Raw genomic sequence first — 14635 nt, forward strand, 5'->3', positions numbered from 1 at the left:
AGGGCATTTCGCAGATGCTGGGGCCTGTGCTCTTTGTATTCCAGTTTCTCCGTTTTGAGTGGACCAGCAGCAATTGAGCTACCACCGGCATAACAGGGTGATATGGTTACACAAGCCAGTGAAGACAAAATGATTTCCACTTTTGAACGGACAGAGCCGTGAACTGTAAACTGTTTCTCTAAGCTTTGTTTGTAACACTGGAAGAACCAAAGCCTTTAATAATGAAGACTCTAAGCAGTCCCATTTATTGTAGAAATCCCTGTTTTGCTCATCCAAGTGGCTTTTTTTCAGGCTGCTTCACTTTGAAACACAGCACATCTGAAGGAAAATTGTATCTTGTTTACGAGTACTGCAGCCTGCCAATTACCAGTCCAGTAACAGACAATTCCAGGTAGCAGAGGCTAAGGCATATCTTAACCAATTGGTATTAACTACATGTAGCAGTTGAGAAAAGCTGCCGTTTATTTAAATAATAAAAAAAATATTTCTCTAATGGGAGAGTTTTTCTTCTCCACAGTATATATACAATATAAAAAAAAAAAAATTGGTGAATTGTGCAGCAGTTTAATTTTAGCTCAAAGAGGATTATATGACCCACACTTTTATTTGATTTTTCACAATGTTTGCTGTGTCATATGGTTAACCTAGTAGGATCTGTTCGCAAACTGTCCTTTTAAAATGTGTGATGTAATATATGTAACTTCTTAAACATCTCAAGTTGTTTGTAATTTAGGCTTTGGAAACATCTCCCCACGCACACAAGGTGGAAAGATATTCTGTATCATCTATGCCTTATTGGGAATTCCTCTGTTTGGTTTTCTGTTGGCTGGTGTTGGAGATCAACTAGGGACAATCTTTGGAAAAGGAATTGCCAAAGTAGAAGATACCTTTGTTGTGAGTATGCTGACTGCCTCGTTTGTTCTTCATGCTGCTCGTTGTTCTGAAGTTAACAATTGAAATGGAAAGCCTGAAAAACAGGGTATAGCTCATCATTGTAACCAGATGTCAAGCAAAAGGTAGGAAGAACTTTGCAGTCTGAATGTGTTACTGAACACTGTTAATTGGGGATTGGATGAAGCCCAACATTTTCTACAATAATTGCGGTTGGGAAGAGGAACAATATCCAAAACATTTTATTTTTGCTTTGCCCTTATACCCCTGAGCTTGCTGTGATGTTTACCTTTAAAGGTTGTCATATAGATTGTGGTAGGAAATCACTGACTCAGAGAGATGGAAGAGTGGAGCTGTAGGGGTAACGTGTGGAAATCATTGCTGCTGCTTTGAGTTGATTCACAGAAAGCCTTTGGTGCCTGAGCCTAAAATCACAAGTCTTAAAATCTCTACTCAGATGCTATCATACCAGAGGAAATGCTTACAGTCTGTAGGCATCTACATTTCCAGATTTACGGGTCTGTAGGTGACTAAAGCTTTGTGCATTCACCAAAGCAGGACAGCCTAAATGGTACAGAGCCTGTTGGTGCTTCCCTGACATTGTACTCCTCTTTGTGGTCTCCTCACTAGGCTGTAGGGTGTTCTACTGTTTAAGGTATTTTCAGCCTCTTCAGCTGAACTGCTTCGCACAGCCTAGATGTTCAAGCCTTTCATTTTCTTCGGCTACCGATGTTCAATTATTAATGCAAAGTGGCACAGCTTCAGTAGAGGAAGAGACCTATCAAACAGACTAGAAGGTTGTACAGGTATTGGTAAAGTTCAGCCACAGCCAGTTCTTAGCAATCAAATGCTTTGAATTCTAGCAGAGGAACTTAATTTACTTAACTTAGTCTCTGTTTCACACACAGAAAAGTTTTAAGGTTGTATTTTACTAATGCAGTTATTAAATGTATTTAGCGAGATTTTTGAAGCATAGAATAAATGGCATAATGAAACTTTTAATAAAATTAATTCTTTAGGTGTTTTACTAAACTTTAATAAAATGTTGTAGGTTTAACTATTACCTAACGTTCAAAGCACGTATGAAACACTATTTGTCTTTTGATATGTAGAATATGTCATATCCAGTGAATACTTAGTAAGCAGCCTTACTTTGTAGCTGTTTGCATTAGCACTGCAAGTGTTAGAAGGATTGTTTTTCTGCAACAAGCCCTAAATCTTTTCTATATAGGAAGGGTCTGCCGTGGCTTTATTTTTGAAGCAAAGCAAACTGGGGCTGTGCTGAGTAGTCATATGCAATAGGTAAATACAAGCTTGAAAGCTTTTTAAGAAAAGGCAGGTATTTTTGACTTTGAAAGATCAGTTCAAGTCCAGACAAGTTACTGGTGAATAACAACCATTTCTATTGAGATTTGCCTAGAAAAGGCAAGAACATTCCATGAGAACATTTTTTTTTAATCCTTTCTATTTTTTTAACACTGAATTTTATTTTTTGCTTAAAAGTACAAAAGATTTGAGACCATTTTGTGTGTTTCTTAGCCTGCTGCTCATAGGGATAATGGTTTTACTTTTTCCGTAATGGATGTATCCCTACAAGAATGCCCCAACGTAAAAAGCAGCATCTTGCCCTGTTTTGCAAATCTCTGAATGAAAACACTGATCTATATGTTGCAGTCTGGAACATTCCCTTGTTCTGTTTACTCGTTCTCCAAAAGAAGAACTGGGAGACGCTGATGGGTCAGAGCAGGGAATTTCATGTTGCCATAACCGAAACTACTACTGTGATTTGGGTTACAAAAGCTGGACCTCGGTCATGCTGACTGTAAAACATAGTTTCCATTGGCACTAAACTTAAATACAAGAAAACATGTATCGTGAACAATCTGATTTAATTTTTGGTCTCCTTTTGTGAAAGTTTTCAGTTTTGTGCAATCCCTTGCTTACTTTAAGTTGAACCAACATGCTTTGGATGGATGGAAAACTGTACTGAGAGGGAAATTGTCAAACTGGCAGGGCATGTCAAATGGGACTTTGCAGTGGTCTGTTCTAGCTTTGGTACTGTTAAATTTTATTAATAGTTTACACAACAGATAAAGGACTTCGTTCATTAAATCTACAGATTATCTCACGATTGGGAGAACTAAAAGTTGGAGGACAGAATTAGAATTCAAATGATCTTAAAAATTTTGAGAAGCAGTCTGAAAATATAGGATTCAATTCAAGAAGAACAAATTCAAAGTACTCTTTGAAAGAATAATAAAATATGCAATTACATGTCAGAAAACAGTTGTCTAGGTGAATTTTGTAGAAATGTTCTGAGGACTCCAGGGGCTCATAAGATAACATGAGTTAATGTCATACTACTGTGAAAAAGCATACATCATAGTTAGAAGTGTAAATAGGAGTGTAAATAAATAAATAGATAAAGCATAAGAAAGGATCCTTCCATACAGTTTTGTGATATTTTTTTATATCTTGTTTTGAGTATGACACCTAATGAAACATGGATTAGTTGGTTGGAGCCAAGGGATAGCAATGAGAATGGATGGGTGAAGAAAGACTGAAAGAAATGAATTTATTTGGTCTAAAGAATATATGACTGAAAGAAAACTCCTGTAAAAATTTGCTGGAAAGAGCAAAGTAGCAATTTCTTTGTTTGCCTTGTGTAAGACCATAAATAATAGACTTAAACTGAAGGAGATGAGAGGTATGTTAAGCATTAGGAAAACTTTCTGACGACAAGAACAGTTAAGCATGATCACATATTGCCTGGCCAGTAACGTATCTGCAGTGGCTTAGTTGGGTTGTTTTTGTCTTGGGGCAGGTTTGGAAAAGGTGGTGTCTCCCTTCCAGCTCTATTTTCTGTGGTTCTGTTTAGCCAGTTACTTGATTAGAGAGAACTGTATGGTTAAAATTCACCTTTTTTATTCAGTTATTTGTGGATGCACAAAAGTAGAGACATCGCAGGTGCAAGCACTACTTGAAGCTCACTGAAATATCTAGCCCCCACTGAAAACTTTAGCATGATCAGCAGTTAATATTAATGAATGCTACACATGCCACTCACCCAGATCACAAACCTGGCAGCAATGAAGAGTCCAGCCCTGCTCTGCGTTTCCTGCTAGCAAATGTTTCCTAGGGTAGTCACGTTTGCTTTGAAAACCCTTTCAAAATAAAACTCTGCTTTGATTTTCCTGTTTGTTTGAGAATTATAATGCACTGTCCTCCTGAGCAACGTAGTGCTCACTGGGGGTGATAGGTGCTTATGTACAGTGGCACAGTTTTATTAACGATGGGTTTCCTCTCTTTCCCCTTCCCTTTCCAGAAATGGAATGTGAGTCAGACAAAGATTCGCATAATTTCAACAATAATATTCATACTGTTTGGCTGCGTGCTGTTTGTTGCTCTTCCTGCAGTTATATTCAAGCACATAGAAGGCTGGAGCACACTAGATGCAATTTACTTTGTGGTTATCACTTTAACTACCATTGGATTTGGTGACTATGTTGCAGGTAAGATTTTCTCATAACTCTTTATCTTATAATATTTTGCACAGTGGTATATCATCTGCATTTTTGTATTATTTTGGGACAGACACTTCGCTGTTGTGGTGCCTCTCTCCCAGTTTTGCCCTTTATTATTCTTATGTCAGTGCACAGGAGGGGGCCTGCCCTCATTTTGGATCATGTGGCAGGCTAGAGACAGGAGGTGGGACAGTGAAATGCATGGTGCCTGTCTCTGCATACTCCATTTTTTTCTTCTCCTGTACTGTTAAAAGATGCTTTACTTAATTTTTAGGTAGAATTTTTTGTTCTTACAGATTGAGTGAAGTGCAAGAATTAATACAGTATCTTAGTCTGCTGAATATATTTTTTTCAGCTGGAGTCGCTTAAAATGTCTCACCCTGTGAAGTTACATGACATAGTTTTTGTGTGCGTCTCTTCCTTTCAAAGTGTTGTTCCAGAGCTCTGTTTCTGCCATTGAGATGCCTCCGTTGGTGTTGGATCCTGCTTCTGTGCTTTCTTTCTTTTGTTTGCTATGTACGCATTTGTCCATCTGTGTTTTGTAATGTAAGGAGAAGGTTTAGCACAACCCATAGATAACGTGTCCAACTTTTATGGTTCTATTAACCCAGATTGGATTGGGTTGCAAATAACTGTGACAAACTGAGCTAAAAAAAAGCTTGGGCCAGTTCTCTGCATCAGCTTCTTTCTTGAAAAGGTGCTAGAGGTGTTAGACCATTTCTCAGAATAGGATTAAGTATATGTTGTCTGTGTTGAGGAAGTGTGTTAGTCTGAGTCAGTGATGTGTTGAGGTGAGGATTAGAAATTCCAAGCTCTGTGCTCTGAGTCTGAGACTTGCTTTCTTCAGCCTGATCTCATGCTTCTCCTGATGCAGCACCATCATCTCTCTTTCATGAGATGCCTCTCTCCCACCCCTGAACTCTGTGCAAGGCAGAGGTAGCTGAGAAAGGTAGCCGAGAAGAACAGCAGTGCTGGTCTGCTGTCAGTGAGCTACACTGCCGGAGAGAAGCGTTTCTAGCAGACATCCACACGGTGTGGGCTCCTCCCGTGTCCCGTCTGTAGCCACGGCTGTTGCATGAGTCCAAGTGCACCAAGGTGAGGGTCTCACGTTGGGTAGCTCCTCCTAGTGACTTGCAGGCCTGCCTGAAGTTTGCCTTGATGGCAGGAATGTGACTGGTCTTGTTGCTGGCAAAAGTTTTTTTCAGGTTGGTGAGGTCCCACAGAGACCTCTGAAGTGTCTGAACTGTTTGGCATATTCATAAATGATCTGGGTAAAATGGGGGGAAATTTAGTTAGTGTTGAAGATACTAAGTTATGTAAGCTGTTTAAAAAATGAAGGCCACGTGAGAAGTTGACAAAGATTCTTATAAATTATAGAACGGAGCTTAAGATGGCAAAATAAATTTATTTGGACTTTTACATAGTTTTTTGTGATGTCTCCATATGTCTTTTGAATGTGTCTCACTGATTTCTCTCTTTCCCTTTTCCTTTCCCATATTGTTTTTCTTATTTCCATTTTGTCTTCAGGAATTTGTGATTCTGGTTAGATTCTAACTAGCACCAAATAAAAAATTTATGCTGTTTCCAAGCCAAGAGTCTGGGTGTTTTAGACTTTGGTTCCTGAGGGGTACGTGTATGTCAGGGAATAAAAATAATAGTGTATAAAGGCCTGGTTATATTTACTGTAAAGCATTGTGTGAAATGGCCCACTTGGCTCTAACTAGAACACTGAGTACATTCATCATTACTCTCATTATAAATTTCCATGGATTTTTCTATTTGTAGACCACTTGATATCATAATTTGTTCCTACCTCATGTCTGTTTTTTAATTTTACCAGGAAACACTTTCTCTTTCTACAGAATGTCCTTGAATTACATTGTTCTATAGCTTATGGCCTTTTATGGTTCACTTCATATATATATTTTTATTTTAAAGTTCCACTGTAAATGCGTGATGTCAAAATGTCATGAATGTTTTCTATTTTCTTTTAGAGTAACACGCACAAGACTTGTATTTGTACTGTAACATGTTATTGACTTAAAGTTTCAGTGTGTGGGAATTGGATTTGTACTTGCAGAGATGATGCTCTAGAGAACAGGGTTAGATGACTATCTATCTCCATCATAACTGGGAGGTTAACATTGCCACTGGACTGTATTTTGTCAGAGATGAAGTTGACAATATTATCATCTTTGTGTGGACTAACATACGCAGTTTATGGCAGATGACTTGAAGGATTTTTCAAAAAGGTCCATTTGTTGTCTTGTCGTTCCAGTACATAATTGCCTAGTTAAATAAAAATTCTGAAAAATAGGTAAGGTATTCATTGACTGTGCTTTGCATTGTGGAAGCTTACAGTCATCGGTGTGCATATATACTAAGCTATTTGAAGAAAACTGACATTGCAAGTTCTCAATAGAGCTGATTAAATTTGTCTTAAGGGCTAGGCTTCCGTATTAATTTTGAGGAAGTATGCAGAATCTTTTGCACGCTAACAAATTAGTAACTTGTCTTTCTGATTTTTTGGTTTGCTTGTTTTTCTTTTAGGTAAATCATAACTACCATGCAGGCACTAAGAGCCATTAATATTTTTGTGGTAGGCTTCATCTAGAACACTCTTTCCTTGAAGTTTAGGAAAACTGAGTGCCATAAACAGAGGCAAAACAAGCATGCAGAGTTAAGGCATGTAATGCTGTATAAGGCTGTAGGGGAGGTTGTCATGATATAATACGGGTGTTGCATCTGAAATTGTGGCTCCAGAGCATGCTGTTCTTGGTTCTGGTTTGTCACAGTGAGGCATGCAGCAGGCAGAATGACGCTTCAGTCCACTTAGTGCCTAGATGGCAATGCATTTAGGAAAAAACCTCACACTGGCATTAATTTATTCCTTTTTCTGATTTTTTTTCCCTGGCCAGAAAGGCATGTTTCTTAAATAACACTTAGAGTGAAAATTACCTTCTTCCACTCAGAATTACAGTCAAATCTAAAGCAGAGTGGTGGGCAGTGATACTCAATTTGCAATTATAGTGGAGTGAACTCTTTTAGCAATAAAAATAAAACTGGCAATTCTTGTAGCGTATTAGAGGTCCATGGGATGGACCAATCATGGGTCATGATTGTGTCAGTTTTGGCTCATAAATTTCCCTCAAAACCCCCAAATTCCTAAATATTTGGAAGTTTTCAAATATTCTGGTAATTTTTTTCTGGGAACCGTCATCCCAGAGGAAAAAACATAAGTTCGCAAGACCTGCGTACAAATGTCATGGTTGTGATAACGTGTATTGGGGTTAAAAGAAACATTTCTTACAGTATCTGTCATTTTTCACTAACATGGAACTTGCTGCTTCCTGGCACCACTGCAGGTAAGAGCTGAGGAGAAGCCCTGAAGAACTTTTAGGAGGTAAAGGAGAGAGTATTTCTGAATAGCTGTACCAAAAGGGAGCCAACAGAAGAACTTGGGATTCAGGAACGTAATGGTGTTAAAGGCTGTAGTGCAGGTTGTCATATTAGAAATTCTTGTGGAGTTCTCCAGAATTTTTCTACAAGTTTCTTCTCATTTGTAATGGAGACCAAGTACTCTGTTCCCAGAAACTAGAATGCCAAAACATCCCCTTTTGTACTCAGAATCTAGGTTGCTATTTGGAGCCTATGGAAATTTCAGCCGCAGTTTCCACCAGCAAGAGAAGCCTTAAGGCAAACATAAAAGACTGATCACTCAAGGTACATGCAAGGAGGGAAAAGATGAAGAGTCCTTGTAGTGCATGTTCAAGAAAATATGTGAACAGTATTCCAAAAAACAAACTTGGTGTTTCTCTGTCTTATGAAATGGTTTGATTTTCTAATTTTTGGAGTGGTTGATTTTTTTTAAATTTTTGTAGGGAAATAAGTAATTTTTTGTAATTGAAGAAAGTTTATTGTTGTAGCTTTTCACAAAAAAAGGAAGTCAGAAACTGTACTACAGTCTGCACTGGCTTATGAAAATCAGGACATGGTCAAACATCCCTTTTCTTGTTTTCAAGAGAAACCACTGACTTCAATATGGCAGAAGAAAATCCAGCCAATATTATGAATATTCTATGAAAGAGAAAAGAAAGATCTGTTCATGTCAAATGTGTCATTTTTTAGTATAATGAAAGATATTATTGGGTACTAAAGTTAGCACTGAGGTACATATATATATATATGTATAACATGACAATATCTTGTTCATATGTGCAGATAAATCCTCTAACTGCAGCACAGATTGGAAGGTATAGTCAAATATTTCTAAGGGAGTTAATCTAACAGGTTTCAAATCTAAATTAGATGAGATGTCCAAAACTTGACTGAATTAAGTAGAGGTCAGAGATATAAATAGCACATCAGTAGTCTGTTTCACCGCGGGGCGTAATGATGATAGAAGGTTACGCTGCAATCAGTCCAATTCAGCAGATCACAGAATTTTGCAAGTCTCACTTTAAAAAAGTATTCTAACTTTTTTGTTTTGGTTTGGTTTCTTTTTGTTTCTTTTTGTTGTTTTTTTTCCTTGTTTGAGCTCTGATTTTTAGCTTATTGCTTCTTCACTGTCTTGGTCTGTAATTGAATTTGGTGTATTGCCACTGTAATACAGATATCTGGGTCTGCACTGTATTGCTTGGCCTGAGACCCAGTTTGTAGAGTACTGAGAAATTTTAGTCTCATTTAATGTCACCGAACTGGAATGCTTCACCTGGTGGTCATAGCAGCCCAGTTGATCTGCTTTCACTATATGATATTACTTACCCGGCAGAAAGACCTCTGCTTTTCCATGTCTCTGCATAAGCTAGCCTTTCTCCGTCCCTTTTTGCAGTCCTCGGAGGTAATTCCTTTCAAGCTGCAGGGATGAACCTCTCTGGTTCTTTGGAGTGGGACAAATGATGTTTCTGTGACCAGGTTTGTCACAACGGGGATGGTGGACAGCTACTTGTTATTCTGCAATTAAAACTGTGTTTGGATTTAATCACATTTCTATACCCAGAATAACTTGTACTGCTGACAAAAAATAATAAGACATTTCCTGGTTTGAAGGGCCAGCTTTTGAATAACCCATAAATTTGGGCTGGTATGGAATTAAGATACTCAGTGCCAATAGCACTTTCTATTCTCTGCTTCTACTTTTGAAACAAAAATGCAAACAAAACCGGACAACTTAAGAGAAATAATTGCATGTTTCTATTTTGAGTCAGTTAGCTGTAGAAAGAATGGGGAAAAGAGTGGCAACTATAAAGAAATTTATTTACTTAAAATGTCCTTGGTTTATGTAAATAAATAAATAAATATACATATATTTGAAAGCCTGATCCCTCACCTGAGAACCAGAATCTGTCCTAATGCACCCCTGAAATCTTCTCTAATGCCAACCTTCACTAAAACACAGAGCTTTTCACCTCAGTAAGGAATATATGTTTGGGCCGTGAAACAACCTATGCCTTCCAAATTGTTGAAAATAGCAAATAACTTAAAAGTTGTTTGGCAGATGTAAGAATGGTGGCAGCAGCAATACAATAGCCTGTGATGAAGATGGATGGAAAAGCTCCTTGATTTCTCATAGATTTCAAGGGACTTTGGATCAAATCTTTACCACAAAACATCTCTGCAAGAAACTGTGGCTGCTCTTGGTAAAAGATTATGGCGGTGAAACTTAAAGAGTAAGCGCACTCCAGTTAGGAGATACATTTCTTCTTTATTGTGGTTGTAACCTATTCCAGGTAGAAGTCAAACGAAGTTGGAAAAAAGATTTGTCCCTTGGCCCACAAAATTGGTTTTGCCAAACAAACAACAAAATTCAGCTTCTGCCTTCTCAGCATTTTGCTTCCTAAAGGGCTGTATAAAATAATCTGCTTTGCAAAAGAAAGATGGTTGCATTATTAAATAAAAATTACGCTATGAAAAATCCATGCGAATGTATCATGTTGATATGCTTTTTACAATGTTACCAATAAAATCATTAGATGAATTAGCTCATATACTTCAGTACAAATACATTTAGCTATACATACTCATATCGAAATACATTCATACCCATTTATGTGAATTGTAAATCAGTAGCTAATGAATTCCATTCACTTTAAATTCAGTACAGTTGACTTTTGATGTTTTCCTACCAGTGAAATCCTATTTAATGACATTCCCAGGTAACCACATTATAGCACTCCGTGATGTTTAAGCATCACAGGAGACAGTAGTTATGTCAGGACAAGCTTCCTTAGGTATGCCTCTCGCTCCCTGGTATTCGATTTAATTGAGACCTCACCCGAGGAGTCCTTGAAATTCAGAAACTCAACAGCTAATAAAGATTTTAGCTGTTAAGCCTTTTCTTAGAGGGCTGTTGACTGTCCGTTTCTAACTTCAGGAAAGCTGAACTCCTTTGGGCGTGGCTAGTTGGAGCCATCTCCTGGCCAGACTGTAAAGAAAACTCTTCATTGAATATGAATGTGTCCTAACTCCTGCCCTGGTAGTTAATCTTGCTGTAAAAAAATTAGGTATCAACTGTGAAGGAAATGCTCCCTGCAGACTGGCAGAGTTAGGTTCCAGTTTCAGTTTATAAACTTAACACACCAAAAATTAGAAATGAGCTGAGTGGATGCTTTCTATGATACTTTCTTGTGCATTGTATGAACAGCTGGAGGAGAAGGTGAACCACTGAACGTGGTTCATTACTAGCAAAGGCATGGTGGTAATCAACCATTTTTTGAATGACAACAAATTTTGGGTGAATCATCCCTAAAATCCTGTTTTACTGGATTGACATGAGCTGGATGATGTTAACAAATTGCTTCATTTCTGATATTTTGTTTGTCTTGGGCTGTGACGAACTCAACCCTTTGGTGGTTGGCTGTCTTCTGTTCCAGAAGCCCTGTCTTCTACCTCACTTGTGACTGTGCAGGTGTCGAAGTATATCCATTTTTGCAATGTGGATTCATCTCTTGGATAGTTGAGTAAACCACTCCAGCTCAAGGGATTTTATTGATGAAAAGGCTTATTGACATGACAATAACAAAATTTCTGTCTGCGGGTTTCCATACAAAGATAGCCATCAGTAAAATTCTTTGTTATTTGCATGTAATCTCTGATGATTAGATAATAACAGCTAGGAAAAAACATTACTCTTCATGAGAGTTAATCTTGTTATTGTAACAAGGTGCTTGATATTTTGGGGTCAATTTTCCTTTCACTGTTTCAGTACAGGATGCAGATACATAAAGCAATGTATTATGTACCCGTGCAGACTACTTTAATGTGCCTGAACAGGTTTTACTGTAAGGTCTCTTCAATTGTGGGCGGATACGCACATCAAACTTCTACTTGCAGCAACCCAAGCTAGGAGCCTGGTTTTATTTGTCATAACACAGCTGAATTACAAGTTTAAGGCTTCTGTTTTATTGTACTGCAAGATGTGAAATGTGAGTTATTTTGTGTTGTGAAGAGCTCTGGATGAACATAACTTTATTTCCACACAAAAAAAGGCATCTGTCCTCTATAGCTGTATTGTACCTGAAAGCTCCATTACAGACATCTCTGAAATTTATCCTTTTTTACTTTAACACTGGAAGGAAGGAAGTGACTGGTGCTTATGGCAGTGGGATTCAAAAAAGCTGCCTTCAGCTGACATCTATTTTATCTACCTTTTTTGAGTATGACCAGTTCAGCTCAAGTCCCTGCACCCTGGTTTCCTCCTCTGCAAAATGGAGATGATGATGTTTGCCTACCCAACAGGGACACTTGTTAATGCGGGTGCTATTCTTCTTTACTAGGGCTAAAGGATTCATGTAAGTACTGAGATGTATTTCAAAGTCCTTGCAAAATCAGATTTCTCAGGATCTGAACGCATTACGTTTTCCAGAGCAATACTTAAAATTTGGTACAGCATTGTTATTTGGAGCAAGTGGGAAGTCCTTTCATTCAAGCTGTCCTCAATGACCTCTACCTTAAATAATGATATATCAGAAGTTGAATCAGTTTGTCTGTGTTCATTTTTTAATTGTTATGAATGATTAGCAATCATTGTCTAAAATTTGCATACTCCAAACTGTGTTTTCGAGAGTGGATGAATTTAGATCATCGTTTATTCAAGTTCAACAAAAATTTTTGCTATGAATTTTTGCATGGGTAAGGAAATAGAATAAGTTGTAAGAAATATAACTGGTTCTTATTTTAGGAAAAGAATTAATTTAAAAACAGTTTTGCACCTATAACTATTGAGTCTGCTTTAATTTTAACTGTATTGTTTTTCAGGGGGATCAGATATTGAGTACCTAGACTTTTATAAGCCAGTGGTGTGGTTCTGGATCCTCGTTGGGCTTGCTTACTTTGCAGCTGTCCTCAGCATGATTGGAGACTGGCTAAGAGTCATATCAAAAAAGACAAAGGAAGAGGTAAGAACATTTTGAAAGGGGAAGAAATACTACTTTTTAAAAACCTTGATTAGAAGTCAGGTGAGCTCATAGCTGCTTTTGCTCTTAGGGCATAGGTCAAAGCTGTTTATGTATGAAGTATATGCTGCAGCTCAAACTGCAGCAAACTTTGCAGCAGTCTAGTCAAACAGTGATTTTTACATGGCTGTCTATAAAATTAGATTAAATTTATTATTAAATTCAGTGTATGTGCACAATTACACTTCACTTACAGGAAAAAATTCTCTAAAAGGATTATTCTAGACAGTAGAATGTAGTCCTTAATTTTTGAGGCAAAAATCATTCTGCTTTGATTGTTTCTATATGGGATGCAGGTATGTAAAGAAAAATACTAAATCACTAATTGGTTATATTCAAGATACCTTTGATCATTTTCTAGTGTGAGAGAATAAACGTTTCATATCATGCAAGGTATTGAAATGAATTATTTAAATACACCTGGGTGTATTTTACCATAATATCTTCAGCGGCATGCCTAGTTATTTGTAGTCAGGCACATGGCTTTCAGTTCAAATATATTTTTACTTGTAAATGTGTATTTATCATTACAATGATGCTACAACATTTTACTTTAAATTTTGTTGTTTAAGAAAATGTCCTGGTTTTGAAAATGTTAGAGGATAAATAAAATTTCCTTTGATTGCGGCTAGCACAGTTCAGGTTTTACTAGAAGTTAGAGAAATAAATTAATTTTGTTTTAAGCAACATATTATTTCCCTCTAATTTAACTTCAGTTCCTCTGCACGCATCCATTCATTTGTGTTACTCAAATATAAAAACTCTAATTTTTTTTTTTGATGGAATGAATATGTTGGTTACTGTGCAGTGGCCTACTACTTATATTGTTTTAAATTGTTTTCCTAGCTGTAGGGCACGGCATCAATGCCTAGATGTAATCCTGGCAATCCTTGAGTTCCCTGTCGTGGTTTAACCTCAGTTGGCAACTAAGCACCACGCAGCCGCTCGCTCACTCCCCCCGCCCCCACCCCCGGTGGGATGGGGAGAGAATTGGAAGAGTAAAAGTGAGAAAACTTGTGGGTTGAGATAAAAACAGTTTAATAATTGAAATAAAATGATAATAATAATACACAAAGCAAGTGATGCACAGTACAATTGCTCACCACCTGCTGACCGATGCCCAGCCAGTCCCCGAGCAGCGGCCCCCCCCGGCCAGCTTTCCCCAGTTTATGTACTGAGCATGACGTCACATGGTATGGAATGTCCCTCTGGCCAGTTTGGCTGTGCCCCCTCCCAGCTTCTTGTGCACCTCCAGCCTTCTCAGTCGGTAGAGCATGGAAAACTGAAAAGTCCTTGGCTAGTGTAAACACTACCTAGCAACAACTAAAACATGGGTGTGTTATCAACTTTGTTCTCATCCTAAATCCAAAACACTGTACCAGCTACTAGGAAGGAAATTAACTCTATCCCTGCCGAAACCAGGACATTCCCGAAGTCCTTGCTATAAAGGGTAGCTTACTCCTATATACCTTCACTCATTACAGACCTTCAGGGTCCCTGCTGCTTTCTGGCCAGAAGGCAGCAGTGATGGTGACGGCAGGCAGGGGGATGTGAGCTGGGGGCTTGGGCAGGATTAAGCCCACTTTGTGAGGATGTGGGCTGGGCAGCCCTTTTTCATTGCCCTTGCTATGCTCGTAGCTCTTTATAGTTCGAGACAGCATTGTGGCAGGTCTGTTGTAAGTACACTTTTACCAGACATTTCATAAACACTTAGCTCTGAAGCAGAGGACAATATTTATTTGATCAGTTTCATTTAGAGAGTATCAT

The 14635-nt window shown here is 38.0% G+C and overlaps 1 protein-coding gene across 4 annotated transcripts in view; it reads left to right on the forward strand.

Moving 5' to 3' along the window:
• KCNK2 (potassium two pore domain channel subfamily K member 2) overlaps positions 1–14635 on the forward strand; it is a 141210-nt gene that overhangs the window by 110015 nt on the left and 16560 nt on the right. For all 4 annotated transcript variants that reach the window (XM_076334568.1, XM_076334567.1, XM_076334570.1 and 1 more), the window contains 3 exons: positions 734–894; positions 4217–4403; positions 12672–12811. In XM_076334568.1, the coding sequence (XP_076190683.1) occupies positions 734–894; positions 4217–4403; positions 12672–12811 (488 nt within the window). The remainder of the gene's footprint in view (positions 1–733; positions 895–4216; positions 4404–12671; positions 12812–14635) is intronic.

The sequence above is a fragment of the Aptenodytes patagonicus genome, chromosome 3 (genome assembly GCF_965638725.1).
Source record: "Aptenodytes patagonicus chromosome 3, bAptPat1.pri.cur, whole genome shotgun sequence".
Taxonomy (NCBI): Eukaryota; Metazoa; Chordata; class Aves; order Sphenisciformes; family Spheniscidae; genus Aptenodytes; species Aptenodytes patagonicus.